At 43.4% G+C, this 15,351-nt stretch overlaps 1 protein-coding gene across 2 annotated transcripts in view; it reads right to left on the minus strand.

Annotated features, from left to right (window-relative positions):
* Nucleotides 1–15,351, minus strand: part of PIP4K2A (phosphatidylinositol-5-phosphate 4-kinase type 2 alpha) — a 176,568-nt gene that overhangs the window by 63,527 nt on the left and 97,690 nt on the right. For both annotated transcript variants that reach the window (XM_057731214.1, XM_057731215.1), the window contains exons 2-3: nucleotides 7,397–7,494; nucleotides 6,068–6,164 (exon numbers count right to left, since the gene is read on the minus strand). In XM_057731214.1, coding sequence (XP_057587197.1) covers nucleotides 6,068–6,164; nucleotides 7,397–7,494 — 195 coding nt within the window. The remainder of the gene's footprint in view (nucleotides 1–6,067; nucleotides 6,165–7,396; nucleotides 7,495–15,351) is intronic.

Genomic DNA, 15,351 nt, shown 5'->3' on the forward strand with positions numbered 1-15,351 from the left:
AGGGCAAGCCTGAGTTGTCAGGTGGGTGCAGTTTGTGGTGGGACACTCACTGGTTCAACACTTAAGAATCGGCACAAAAAGCACATGAAAAAATCTGAGGATGCTGATGGGCCGGGAGGGAGTTTCCCCAAAAGTCTATCAAGAGACTTGTCCGAGCTGAGGGGCGCCCTTTCGTTTCCAGCCCCGGCAGAGTTTCTGTCCGCAATATCCATCGCGAGGGTCACAGTAGCTAAGCTGAAAGGCCAACACGTGTGAGGAGAAACTGTGAAAGAGCGGGCAGGGCAGACCCAAGAGATGGCAGACAGTTAGACAGGAATAAAAGAGCTTACCTGGCTTGAGTCAGCAAATTCGGGGTGGAGACAGTGCAAGAACCTCTGTGCCCATCACTCCCAGATCTGGGCCTCTGCTCTTGACCCCAATCCTGACCCCAGTTCTGGGATGGCCAACCACATGCTGACCAGCCTCACACAGGCACCTCAAGGTCACCTCCACATTCACAGGCGAAAGATCCAACTTCCCCTCTCCCCTCCCCCATCCCCACACTGCCCTCCCCAGGTGACTGGCACCTCACTCTCCAGCTCTCTCAGGGCCCAGCTCCTGTCCTTGGCTCCTGGTGTTTTCCCTTCGCCCCGTCCTGGGAAGCTGCTCTCAGCTCAACCCTGTCAGTGCCAAGTGCCGTGGTTCATGCCTCTTCTTCACTAGTTGGGATATTTCGTAGTCTCCTGATTTCTTTACCTCCCTTTTATGCATGCTGCACATAACGGCCTCGATTTGCTTTTAGAAAATCCAGGTGTCATCATGTCACTCCCCCGTGCGAAATCCACAGGACTGCTCTTGAGCTGAAGAATCCGGTTGAGGTCTTCCACCCAGGTCCCACTTTCTCCTCGTCCCCTTCTTTATTTATCTCCCCCCAGCCGGCCACCACCTGGTTCCGGCCTCCACGCTTTGGCCCAGAAGGCTCACTTCTCTGGGGAGGCTCCCCTCAGCCCTCCCTCCCCTTTCTTCTACAAATACTTCCTAAATGCTTGCCCAGAGCCAGGCTGGTGCTAACCTCTGGGCCTGCAGCCTTGGAAAACAACCTAGACAACTCCTGAGGGCAGGAGTTGAGTCTAGGTTGTTTCAATTATATTTTGGAAATCAACATTTAAGAACACCATGATAGAGATACTGGCAGAATTTTTTCCCCAAAGTTTAGTATACTCTAAAGGCCTTTAACACTGGAGAATTTTATTTTTAAACTTGAAACAAGAAAATAAAGTTTAAAACGTTAGCTTTTTAAATTAATTATTTTAAAATTAGAATCTTCTGTTACCAATTCAAAGAAGAAAATACATCAAATGCGAATAATAAGGGATTCTAATTCAGGAGACGTGGCAGGGGAGACATAAACCTGGTATTATCCTCCACAAAGAACCAGAGGGCTCAGTTTCCATTATGTGGTGTATTTAGCTTTTCCTGCATCATCGCCATCCTGCATAACCTTTTTTATCCTCTCCCGCAGCTCAGAAACTTTAACTGAAGCCTCCAGTTGACTTCCTGGGCCTGTGATAAGATGCTCCGATACTCTGAGAGACTGGAAACAGGGATGCAGGTTTTTCTTGAAGAACATTAAAAATCAAGATGCCTGCGTTTCTGTAAATCTCGTTAGCATCTAACACAGAATCTGTCATGTAATAGTTAAAGTGAAAGAAAAGGAATTCCTTCATCCTTTCTTCTCTTCTGCATTCCCCACAGTGTCTATCACAGTGGGTGCCTGACACACAGTAGGTGCAAATAAACACACATTCACTTGATAACCATGCAGAACTCACCCACCTACGGGGAACAGAGCTTAAAGTGGCAGAAGAGATGGAAGAAACAGAACTGCAGTGACACGACCAGTGAGGCCTCTGGGGGAGCGTTCATCTTGAAAGACATCTTAAAAGAATTGTCGTGGGGAGTTACACTGCCCCAACAATGATCAGAAGAACATAATCTAACTCTGAGCATATTACAAACCAATGAAGTAATTTTAAGAAGCACTAATAAGTTGGAGAAAGTTCTGGATGTGGAAGCACTCGGTGTACACACACACAGGTTTACATACATATGTTAAGTAAATACTGTTGTTAATAATAGTATTCTAGAACTGTTGCTTGGATTTATCTTTAACTGCAAGAAAAAGAAGTCTTTTTAAAGTAGATTTTTTAAAGACATTCAAGAAACTAAAACCAGAGAAAAGAAGTTGTATTTTTAAAAGACACTGGAGAAATCAAAACCAGAGGAAAGATACAAATGTTTACCAAGACAGCAGGAATGCTTCTCAGTTCCTTTCAGGAAGTTTAAGTTGGCTGATGGAGGTCAATTAAGTTGGCTAATTACTATGTTCTACTTTGATTGGATGGATCAATACTGACTTTTTTCAGGTGCAGCAAAGCGGCATTGACACACACAAGACAGGTGGGGAACATTTATCCACTTGATTTAATGTGAAGGTTTGAATGCTAAATGCACCAGACGGTAGGGCTCCTTTTTGCCACAGAGATTTAAAGTCATTTGTCCAATAAGCAAGCACTTCATAAAAATAAACAGAGCAAGACAAGAGGAACAGTGAGGGGCCTGGGCCCCCTAAGCTATCCAGTGCCTCCAATGATGAAGGGACCCGGGGTCACTGATACCACTTTTCAAATCAGGTTGAGAAAGAGGGCTCAGTTTGGCACTAGGTGTCAACTGATACCTGTTACCTGTTCTGGCCACAAGGGATGAAGTGTCTGGGCAGTGGTGAGCCCACAAGCCCAGCAGCTGAGACGACAGACCCTCGGGTCCTGACCGAGTCCCACCGAGGCCCCCACCCGCGCACAGCACCTCCGTCTCCCCGGTTTGCGGCGTGCCGGCGCCCGGAGGCACCAACCCAGAGCCAGTGTTGGCACAACGTCCTCCTTTTTTCCAAACCAGGTAACCAACAAACTGGGTGGAGCTCCACCTGTACGATCCTATCTTCAGTTTAAACTCAGGGGCCCTGCCCTAGCTGAAAATTTTTTAAGAGATATAGGCATTGGTAAAGGAACCTTGAAACGGGGCGGGAAGCCAGTACGGTCGACCCTCCGCATCTGCAGATCCTGCAGATCCTGCGTCCGCAGATTCCACCAAATGCAATTTGATCTGCAGTTGGTGGACTCTGCGGATGCGGAGGGGCTGTGTATCTCTGGTTTACTAAAGTTACTGTAAAAACCCAATTTTTTAAAATAGAAATACAGTTGCCAAAGAGAAAGCAGCAATCTAAGTGCCAAAAGCACCAGGCATAGCTGAGGGAAGGAGTGGTGTTCAAATGATTCATTACACTCACACCGGTTCTCCCTTGTACCGATCTCTCACGCGAAGAGTTTAACGGACTTGCCGATAGGTTACGTGTGAATCATCCTCCACCTGCCTAATTTGCCTTCAGAGTTTGTACCAGCAATTTGCACTTACTTAAATATCAACTTACATGGTTTTGTTTTTAGGGGTTAGAGAGGGAAATCCGGTTCATGTCCTAATATTTCAGCAACTAAGGATCTAATAGGTCCATTTTAGGTGTGGTTTAAGAGGGCTGGTTCTCAGAAGAAATATAAGGACTTCACTGAGGAATCTAAGAAGATCCCGTAGCACAGGCCCTGAAAGTCAGTTTCTGTGAAATGCCAGTGTAGCCATTTTATTTAAAAAAATTAAAATTAAAAAAAAAAAAAAGGAGGGGACAAAGGAAGGAACACACTTGAATGTAGCAGCAGAGTCAGAGATTTTCTTAGGATGTCAAAGGTATCAGCTGTTCATTCTTTTCAAAACACACAGTTTACAAAATATAGAATTACCTTTTTATTTTATACAAGCCTTTTTTTACTATTCCAAAATTTATTCTTTAAAGGTGACTTGCTTTTGCAGCAGTAAATGTCAAGTCCAAGGGTGACCGAAGTTTTTTCTCTCTTACACACCTGAACGTTGGCTCCACCGCAGTTTTTAAAAGCAAACTGAGGGACTTCCTAGGTGGCGCAGTGGGTAAGAATCCTCCTGCCAATGCAGGGGACACAGGTTCGAGCCCTGCCCCAGGAAGATACCACATGCCGTGGAGCAACTAAGCCCATGCGCCACAACTATTGAGCCCATGTGCCGCAACTACTGAAGCCCACGTGCCTAGAGCCCGTGCTCTGCAACAAGAAAGGCCACCACAATGAGAAGCCTGCGCACCACAACGAAGAGTAGCCCCTGCTCACCACAACTAGAGAAAGCCCGTGTGCAACAATGAAGACCCAACATAGCCAATTAAATTAATTAATTAATTAATAAAAAAAAAAAAGGCAAACCGAGCCCCTACCTCCTCCCACCCACTTCCCCTCAGCTCTCTCTGGGTGCACTGGAGCCTCTGCTCAGAGCCTGGACCTCCGTGGAAACCTGGGCCTGGTCCACAGAGGGAACATCACCGGCAGCCTAGCCAGCATTGCTTTTTCAAAACATGGCAGCGTGGAGGCTTCTCATGCCTAAGTGAGCCTGTGAGAAATTCTTGGAAACGTTCAACAATGGGGCAGGGCGGGGAGGCCCACAGATCTATAGGAAAGCGTACTAGCTAAGCTTGATTTGCCTTAGGGGCCTATTCTTTAAAGGAAAGTACAGGGTGAGCTGTGCCAATATTCACCTCGTAAGATCACCCAGGGTGGCAATAGGACACGTAATGCAGGATAAGTTAGGATTTATGGTTTGGGGCAAATGAGAGAAAGTGTTTACTAGATTTAAAATAAGTTAGTATTGGGCTTCCCTGGTGGCATGAATCTGCCTGCCAATGCAGAGGTTACGGGTTCAAGCTCTGGGCCGGGAAGATCCCACATGCCGTGGAGCAACTAAGCCCATGTGCCATGACTACTGAGCCTGTGCTCTAGAGCCCTTGAGCCACAACTACCAAGCCCATGTGCCACAACTACTGAAGCCCATGCCCCTAGAGCCCGTGCTCCACAACAAGAGAAGCCACTGCAATAAGAAGCCTGCTCACCACAATGAAGAATAGCCCCCACTCGACCCAATGCAGCCAATAAATAAATAAATAAATATATTTTTTAAAAAGTCAGTATGGGAATTCCCTGGCGATCCAGAGGTTAGGGCTCCTTGCTTTTACTGCAGAGGGCGCGGGTTTGATCCCAGGGAACCAGGATCCCATAAGTCGTGTGGCATGGCCAAAAAGTAAAAATAAATAAGTAAATAAATAAGTCAGTACTCTCACGGTAAAATGAATGGACTGTCGTAAAAGACCACAAAGTAGCTCTTATATCTCCTGACTTAGATTTCGGCTCTTAAAAAAACGCTTGGCTTTTACAAATCTGGCTGGCTCTCTGAAAATCAGGTAACTGATGCCAGGTCCGTTCTTAAGAGAAACGACCAGGGATCAGCAGATCTGATAGCGCCATGAGCTCAATTTTAAAAGTCAAAGTTGAGAATTGGGCAAACGCAGGGAGGAAAGCAACAGGGCACATCTTCGCGTGGTGGGGTCCAAGAGCAGAAGAAGGGTGCTGCAAGGAAGCGTCCCTGGGACTGGTGGGCTCCTGATGTTGACAAGGTGCTGCGGTCACTGGACCATCCCACACTGCAGGGCACTAAGGGGGCCTCTGACAGACAATGCGGCAAGAGTCAGGATGGGCCAATTCAAAAAGCAGTAAATCAGCAAGAACGAAAACAAATTTCTAAGAACCCTAAGTGGCCTCTACAAATAGAGGAAATACGAAATCAACACACATACACAACCCTAGGGGCTGTCAGCACATAGAGGGCAGAAAATCAAAAGGAGGCTCAGCACGCAGAATACTTACACCTGTAAGTGAGAGTGTTATATAAAGCTCACAGGCTTGCTCACTTCTCAAAGGATAATTTCTTCTGCCGACTACTGAAATCACATTGTGTAGCAGTCCCTAACTGAAATCACCCTTTATTTCAGAAAGAACACTGAAAAATTCTCATACAAAATGAAAATTACTATAATTACGTGTCATGACAAAAACGTGAATCCTATTTTACAGACCAAAAGGCACAAGGAAACCCATTTGAAACGAATGTTATGAAAGCAACTCACCTGGAAGTCCTGATCGTCGATTCCAAACCTCTCCCGCAGGTTACGGAAAACCATCGGGCAGTATTCCTTAAACTTGAAGTGGCTCGGCATGTTTTCTCTGAAACAAATAGTGGAATAAAGCTCAGACGTACAAAGAGTGAACCAGACTTCAATGTGCCACCACCTTGCTCTCCTGCAGCCACAGAAGAGCTTGGGATTCCTGACCCACAGAAGGCACAGGTGGGCTTCTTGGGACCAAGTAGAACCCACAGTAAGGCCCAGGGGACAGAAGGGACAGACACTCAGGGGAAATGGTGACGGAAAAGCAAAGAGCTTGGCGAGTCAGGGAAGGGGTGCAGAGAGAGCCACAAATTCCCCACGTCCGTCCCGAGTTACCTGCTCATTAAAGCTTACAAAGCGAGGCTGACTCTCACTCCTGGATAGACCTGTTCTATCTTTTATATAAATACCACATTCCATATTCACATAGAAAAGATCCCCTCCAAAGGGCAACCTTTGAGGGGTATTATGAGAACAATTAACACATCAGCTTCACATTAGAATGATGGTCCCATTAAGGAATCTCACAATGGATCCATGGTTGGGACTTCTCTGGGCTCATCCCACTCACTCAGAATTGCTTCCTCCTTTGTGGTCACGTGCGCACATGCGTGCGCACACACACACACACCCCTGTTGTGGTACTCTGCACACTAAATGATGGTAATTTGTATACGAGTCCATTTTCAACCACCCGCCTGACTGTGAACCCCCTGAAGGCAGGACTGTTTCTTATAATCCGTGTATGTCTGGCTCTCAGGGGACTGCCTGATACAGAAGGTGGTCCAGAATGATGTCTAAAATGACATGCAAAAGAGGGAGAAATAGTCTCAATGCCCAACATGGCATCCAATTATGTTTTATGAAAATGCACCTTAATTCTTTATTGTTTTGGGAAGTAGTAATTTCTGTTCATGAAGGAATCAGCAGCAGAGTTTTGTGTAAGAGAGCTGAGGTCCATAGCTGCTAAAAAAAAAAAAAAAAAAAAAAACCTCCAAGCAATTTACAGCTTCAGACATTTAAATTGTAATGAGAATATCACTTTTAACATATAAGATATTCATAGAGAACAATATGCCATATGGCAAAGAGATATTACCCCAGAGGGCCTGCTGTTGCTTTTCTGAAAATGACAGATGCTTATGTTTATCACAGGATAAACTTCATCAGCAAAACTTTACTCCCACCCATTGCAAAATAATGTGATTATAGAAATTCACAAAAATTCAAATTCAAATTCATACTTCTGGCAGCCACGTCAGTTCTACAAAAGGTCGTGCTTGTACTTACTTGTTAAAAAGGTGATTGTCCACCTTTATCTTTGAATAGGCTTTGAAGTCATCTGGCATCAACATAACAGGGATTTGAACATGGCTCAGTTCATTGATCTAGAAAAATATAAAATAAATGGCACAGGTTGTTAGTATCTAGATGGGAAGTGCTTGACTTGAACATGTAATTTACCACGAAAACCTGTGGGTGCTCGAACTTCCCGGGCCCACCATCCTCCCTGTTCCTGTCACGAATCATCTCTCCTGATGCCTTCCTCTCTCTCTTCATCAGCCATCACCACTGCCTCCCACTTCACATCCAGCTTCAACTCCCCCTGCTCATCTGTGTCTGCTGCTGGTCTGCAGGATGGCAGGGGCAAGAGAGGGGTTGAAGCAGCTGTCCCTGCTTCTCTCCATCCATCCTCCCACTTCCCCTCCGGAGCCTTGACCCAGAGCTGCTTTGAGCACATGTCCAGGTCAACTTCCCTCTGTAAAGAAAATGTTATTTGAGAAAGAGGGCTTTTTAATTTCCAATATAAACATTTGTTGAATTAATCAATAAGACTACTTCTTTACACTTGGGGGTATTCAAAAGGCAACACTGTCATTCATGTGGTCTTTACCTTTCTTATGGGAACTAATTTAAAAATAAGTATTGGGGTGGGGCATGAATTTACCAGAAGAAGACCCTTCATGAAGGAAAGGAAGGAAACATATGGCCCTGGGATTAGATGAGAGGGAGGTGGGTTGGCCAGGGGTCAAGACAAAGGCACATCTTTATGTGGTTACAGAGAACAAAAGGTTAAATCCATTTCGGTTTACATTCCTGTGAATGGCAGGGATGGCTCTTGACATCTGATGAAAAAGTTGAACCTTCTCTTGGTTAATTATTTTTGCATTTAGCTCCCAAGCAATAACTCCCTGGTTGGTAGTAATAAAAACCACTTTAAAGGTTTATATTTCCAGTAAATGAAAGATACTTGGAAGGGTTCTCAGTTATAAAAACAAACAAACAAAATGAGTTTCCGGACAGAGCAGAGTTGTTAACCCATTGCTGGGTTCATAGAAAGTACAGGAAATCTTCAAGACATCTTCCTTCCCCTAAAGTGAGTTTAATCCATAGGGCACGTGGTGACCATCAGGTAAGTGTGGAAGGAGGGGCTCCTCTGAAGATAAATGCTAATTACACATCTGGCAAAGGATAGCTGGGGAGCTCAACCCAAGACTTCAACATTAAACTAGGACCCTTGAAGGAAGTGAAAGTGGTCCCAACACCCAGTGGAAGTAAATATAAATGGTGCTTGGAAGAAAGCACCCTTAAGACAGGCCTCCAGGATTCCCACAGATTCCCAACTTCAAGCAAATAATGAGCTCACAAAGACAACAAGAGTGGGAGTCAACAGAAACAAAAACTGATATTATCTTCAAGACTTTAGCTTGTAGAACAATCAGATACAGAAAATAAAAACTATGTATAAAATGTATGAAGAAGTAAGAGATGGACTAGCAAAAATGAGTAAACTATGAGACTTTCAAAATGACCAGACTCAAAAAAGAATCAAATAAAAATTTTACAAAATAGAAACTATAATTGTTGAATTGAAAATAAAACAAAAAGCCTCTCAGGTTTATGCAGCAGTTTGGATAACTGGTATAACAGAGTGTAGATCTGAGAAAACTACCTAGAATACCACAGACAGAATGGAAATGTAATATATGAGTGGTTAAGACAGGGAGTGGAGTAGATTTAAATGGAATCTTAGAGGAAGAGAATAATAGAGAATATGGTGAAGAGATAATATTTGAAGATATAATGGTTGAGAATTTTTCATAATTGATGAGTTATAAATCTGTAGATACATAATACCTACTGTACACAGAAGAAATCCACACCTAGAGACGCCGCAGTTAAACTAAAGGATACCAAAAACCAAGAGAAGAAAAGTGACCAGAGAGAAAAGACAGAACACAACAAACAAATGACCATCAGACTGACAGCTTACTTTCCAACAGCAAAACTGGAAGCCCACAGACGGTGGAATGATATCTTCAGAATGGAAGATTACTGTCAAGATAAAATTGTACACTGTGGTATAATAAGAAATATATTTGATCATTCTCTGGGTTCCTGGCACAAATCTCCTAAAATGCTTGCAATTTCCTAAGTGACAGGAGTGTCTTTTGTCATTCACGAGAAGCCCTTTGGGGCCATACCTGAATTTATGCTAATGCGATGACTCAGGTCTGGACCCCTAGACAGCCTCAGGATGGACCTGGTCACCAGAAAGACCAAGTGACTGGACAGCTGGAACTTTCAGCCCCACCCACTGACCTCAGGGAAAAGGCTGGAGAGTAAGTTCTATGAAAACTTCTGAACAATAAGTGTTGGAGAGGTGCTGGGTAGGTGAACCAGGTGTGCCAGGAGGGTGGTGCACCCCAGTTCCATGGGGACAGAAGCTCCTGTGCTCAGGACCTCTCTGAGCCTTTCCCCATGTACCTCTTCAAATGTATATCCTTTATAATATCTTTTATTGTAAACTGGTAAACATATATAAATGTTTTTCTGAGTTCTGTGAGCTGCTTAACAAATTAATGGAACTGGAGGAGGGGGCTGTGAGAACCTCTGATTTACAGCCAGTTGGTCAGAAGCACAAGTAACAACATGGACTTGTGAGAGGTAGCTGAAGCGGGGGAGGGGGCAGGCTTGTGGGACAGGTCCATAACCTGTGGGGTCTGCTGTGCTCTCCAAGAAGACAGTGTCACAACTGACTTACTGCTTCAGGATACTGGAAAAAACACATGTGGAATAAAACCATCAAAACTATCTTTCAATACATTGGAAGATTGGGATTGACATAAACACACTACTATATATAAAATAGATGAATAGATGACTAATAAGGACCTACTGTTAGCACAGGGAACTCTACTCAATACTCTGTAATGGCCTATATGGGGAAAGAATCTTAAAAAGAGTGGATATAGGTATATGCATAACAGATTCACTCTGCTGCACTCCTGAAACTAAGATAACATTGTAAATCAACTATACTCCAGTAAAAATAAAGTAAAAAAAAATACAAAACTATCAGAAAAATGAGAGCAAAATAAAGGCTTTTAACTGAGAACTTACCTACAACACACCTCCCTAGAGGAACTTACACGCTTTAGAAGCACTTTATTTAGATTCTCAAGATATACTTCAGAAAGAAGGTAAACATTGTGGGTAGAAGGTCTGAGATAAAAAAGAATTAGTAAGTAAATAAACTAGTAAATATGAGGACAAATATAAGTAAAATCATATATATAAAGTAATAATGACTAATTTATGATATTAAAAAGGACAGAAATACACACTGAATAGCAACAGGGCCTAAGTTGCGAAGTAGATGGCCATGGTTATAGCGTCCATGTATTGTTCAGGAGGAGAGGTAAGATATTAAGGGTGGACTTTAAGTATTATGCTACAATTTCAAGGGCAAACACTAAAAAAAAAAATAAGAAACACAGTATGTAACTTGCAAACTAGTAGAAGGGAAAAAGAATAAGAAAACAAAACATTTTTTTTAAAAAAGAAATGCAAGCAAGAATGAAAAAAATTTGCACAACACAAGTGGGACAAATAGAAAGTTAGTGACAGAAATAAATTGGGATATATACATAATCACAATAAGCATCAATAGGCGGGCAGGTAAAGATCGTCAGAATGAATTAAAAACTATAAGCTATGTGCAGGAGACACACCTAAGGCCTAAGAACTCAAATACATCAAAAGTTAAGGAGCAGAAAAAATATATTACTTAGTACTAAAACTTACTGAAAAGCTAGCCTACTTTTATTAATATCAAATAAACTAATAACTTTAAGACAAAAGCATTACTAAGGATAAAGAAGGTCTGTACACAATGATAAAAGGTTCCATTAGCCAGGAAGACACGATTCATATTTTATAAAGCACCTAATTAGCCTGAAAGTATAGAGCAAAAATTGTTAGGACTTCAGGGAAAACGGACAATCCATCATTAGAGGAAGATTTGAATACACTTTTATTGACAGTTCAAACAGACACAAAATTAAGAAAGAGATTTTTAAACAACATATTGAACGTCAGTATTTGTTGCATACCTATTATTGCCAAGTATTCTTCCAGATGCTTGGGATACACTGTGCAACAAAACGGATTAAGATGCCTGCCCTCTGGAGCTTCTGTTTTTGTGGGAAGAGTCAGAAGATAAAACAATAAACTTTGTAAATTACTACATTAGAAGTAAATTATCTACTATGTTAAAAGGAAAAAGAGCAGGGCAAAAGAGCTAGGGAATGCCCATCAGTGCACAGGTGAGGCTCAATGAAGTGTTTAAAATAGGCTGGATCTGAGTAGGCCAAGGTCTGGAGATGAGATGAGATTTAACACTGCAGTGCAAAGCCCTGGGGTGGGGGCCATGCCTGGTAGGCTTGGGACAGGGAGACCAGTGTGGCCGTAGCACTTTACAGCAGGGGAGAAACAGAGCTGAGATCAGAGGTAAGAGGAAGGGGTTCCTATAGGAACTCGCAGGTCACTAGAAAGACTCTGGCTTTTACTCTGAAAGATATGGGAGCTGTTGCACATTCTGGGTGATAGAGTGATGATATCAGTTAACTCAGGGTTTAAAAAGATGACGGGGGTAGCGGTGGGCACAAGCATAGAACTAGGGAGACCAGTTACAAGGAAGCGTAGTAACAGCCTGGTTTTGTTTTTTGGTTTTTGTTTTGTTTTGTCTTTTTTTGGCCGAGCCGCACGGCACATGGGATCTTAGTTCCCCCACCAGGAATTGAACCTGCCCCGCCCCACAGTGGAATCGCCAAGTCTTAACCACTGGAACACCAGGGAAGTCCCGTAATAGCCTGTTTTGACCACAATGACATCAGTGTAGTTAGAGACCGGGAGTCCGACTGTGGATATTTTCTAAAAGTAGAGACAACATGATTTCCTGGAACTCTGAGTGCGGGGGTGTCGGAAAGACAGAAGCTCAGGCCCACGCACAGGCTTTGGTCTAAACAATTGGGAGATGGAGCTGCCATCAGCCAAGATGGGGGAGACTTCTCACTCTGTTCCTTTTTAAGCTTTTTGATTTTTGAATCATGTTAAAGAAGTGCTTGTTCTAAAAATTAAATACTGCTTTTTTAAAAACCCTATGACAACAAGAAAAATATATATGCAAACTATCAGCTACAGTTATAAAATATATATTACTATATTCATATACTTTTTTTAAAGACTTTTTTTGTTGTGAACTTTTTATTTTTTAAGTCTTTACTGAATTTGTTACAATATTGCTTCTGTTTTATGTTTCGGTTTTTTGGCCTTGAGGCATGTGGGATCTTAGCTCCCCAACCAGGGATTGAACCCTCACCCCCTGCATTGGAAGGTGAAGTCTTAACCACTGGACTGCCAGGGAAGTCCCATTATATTCATATACTACTTAATATTTATAATAATTAGTACAGAATTTATATTATGCTGAGCACTGCACAAATTTTCAGATTTGATACCACCACCCTCACTTCCAGGTCCACGTTGACTTTCATGCGGTACTTGCTTTTTTTTTTTTTTTAACACAACCATTGGAATTGCAGCTTCCCAAAGATTATCACTGGACTATAGGAAGTAGTACAAAATTGAAATTGTGAACTCCCTCAAAACTAGTAGTTTGCACGGTGTCTCACAGAGATAGAGATCACCGTGTTTCCCTTGAAATTGCAAAATCTCCCACATACTCCTTGTGAATTTGCTGCAGTGCCCCAGGACACCTTGGCCCAGTCTGGGGACCACAGATATAAACAGCAGCCGATGTTTAAAACAGCAAATGATATAATCTGATTATAGAATCAGATAATCAGAATAATCCCCTAAATGCACTGTATTGGATTATGACCGATAACCACTTTATATTCATCCCAAACTTAATTACAACCACCAGTTACTTCTCAGCCCTTCTAAACTGATGATCTCTATAACCTTCCCAAGCAAATACTTTTCTTGGAATAAGCTATATCAACTGCATTTGTGCAAAGCCAAATTACAGTGCAGTTCCTATCAAATGATGGCAATAACTTAATCAGACATCGCTTTTAGCCCATTCTACACTATATTATTAAAATCTCCTTTGTGTTATGGTCCATAAAAACGTATGAAACTTCCACTTAACCAAAACATTAGACTAATTTAAAATCATATAATCTCTCCCATTCAGTTTACACAAGTATCTTATAATATTAAATAATTCTCAGAGTATATGTGTGAAAAATTAAAATCTATATATCTTTATGCTAACACTGGAAGATAGAAGTTTGAAAAAAAAGAATCAGAACTGAAAACCAAGCCTTGTGACAAGCACATATAGAACGAAACTGGATGGCAATTAAATCCATTTCTCAATATCTTATGGAAATAGGAGAAAATAAATAAAGACAAAGGAAATTTACAGGGTGACAAGGAAAAGTGAACAAGCAACCAACTTCATATTGCTTTCACTGAATTATACTGAAGAAAGTTAGAGCAAGCATAATAAGTGATTCCTATTACATCTCTGCTTCCAGTGATTTCTAAGAAAGCAAAACCAAATCTGGGAACAGGAGCAGGGAAAGCCATCCTTTCTACCCTCCTGCGGCTGAAATCTGCGTTGGTAACAGCATCCTCTTTAGAAAGCAAGCAGGGAAAGAGGAACTTTGGGGATCCTGCTCTGAAAAATGTTTTGTGGTAAACACATGGAAACCTTCCAGCCCAAACGGAATGCATGATCTGATCTGTGAATTTCCCTCATCTTTATTTATTTCACACCCATCCTTTATATGTGAACATCCACTCTGCTGGGTGCCGTGCAGAGACCAGTGTTCACCCTCATGGAGTCTACAGTCTGAGGGGCCAGCACGTTACTAGAAGACGTGCACAGTGTAAAGTTCTAACCATGACAAGTGCTGGGAGTGAGGAGGTCACCAGGCTACGAGCTAGCAGGACAGAGGCGTGGAGCAGGAGGAGGCAGGGGAGAGGGGTTCCAGGAAGTAGGACTGCGGTGACGAAAGCCCTGCAGCGGGGTTGGGGGTGGGGGTAGAGTTAACTGGAGAGATAGGAGGTTAACGTGTTCTGAGTGCAGGAATCTGGCAGCACAAGCCAGGATGGGGCTGAACTGCCTAAAAGGACTGTAAGAGGCCACAGGGGCACTCCAAGAGAGGATGGAGGGGGCGGAAGGGAAGGGAGAAGATACTGGTGATACTGTGCGGGTATAAACATGGGCTTGCGTGACGGGACAGAGTAGGGCATCTATGGAGAGAGTGCATTTCAAGGGAAGAGTCCAGTTTTGAACTTAAATTTGATGTGCTCCTGAGTGTGTCAAGCAGGCAGGTGGACTTGTGGATCTGATGTTCAGGGGGCTGGGGGTGGGGGCAGGGAAGGAGGGGATAAAAACAGACACACTGTGTGTAAAACATAGGTTATCCACACGGGCGGACAAGGTGTCCTGGAGGGTGGACAGGATGAGAGGGCGGGAGGGCCGACGAGCAGCTTTGAAGAAGAGGAGGATGAGCCTGAGACGGAGAACAGGAAGACCTGCCAGCGAGGGAGTAATGAAAACAGTGTCACCTCGCGGGCAAGACGGAGCAAGCGAGTCAGCAACAAAACGGGAGGAACGGTGGTGCATGCTTCTGAGGACGTGGAGAAGGACGATGACAGGAACATGGCAGCTGGACGTGTCTGGGACCTCGGGGTGGGGGCCTTGATGGAGGACACGAAGGAAACCAGGCCAGGAAGCGCTGAAGAGAGCAGGGGGAGGTGGGAGAACGCAGACCTGGACCTGGCTAGTTTTTCAGAAGTCTGGAAGGAGAGAGATGCAGAGGGGTGAGGGATGGAGGAAGGGGATGAGTCTCAAGAAGGAGAATTCCTTCCCGGGGAGGTGGGGGCTCCCGGCTGCAAGTCTGCCTGAAGGAAAGGGCATGGAG

This window comes from Hippopotamus amphibius, chromosome 4, assembly GCF_030028045.1.
Source record: "Hippopotamus amphibius kiboko isolate mHipAmp2 chromosome 4, mHipAmp2.hap2, whole genome shotgun sequence".
NCBI classification, from domain to species: domain Eukaryota; kingdom Metazoa; phylum Chordata; class Mammalia; order Artiodactyla; family Hippopotamidae; genus Hippopotamus; species Hippopotamus amphibius.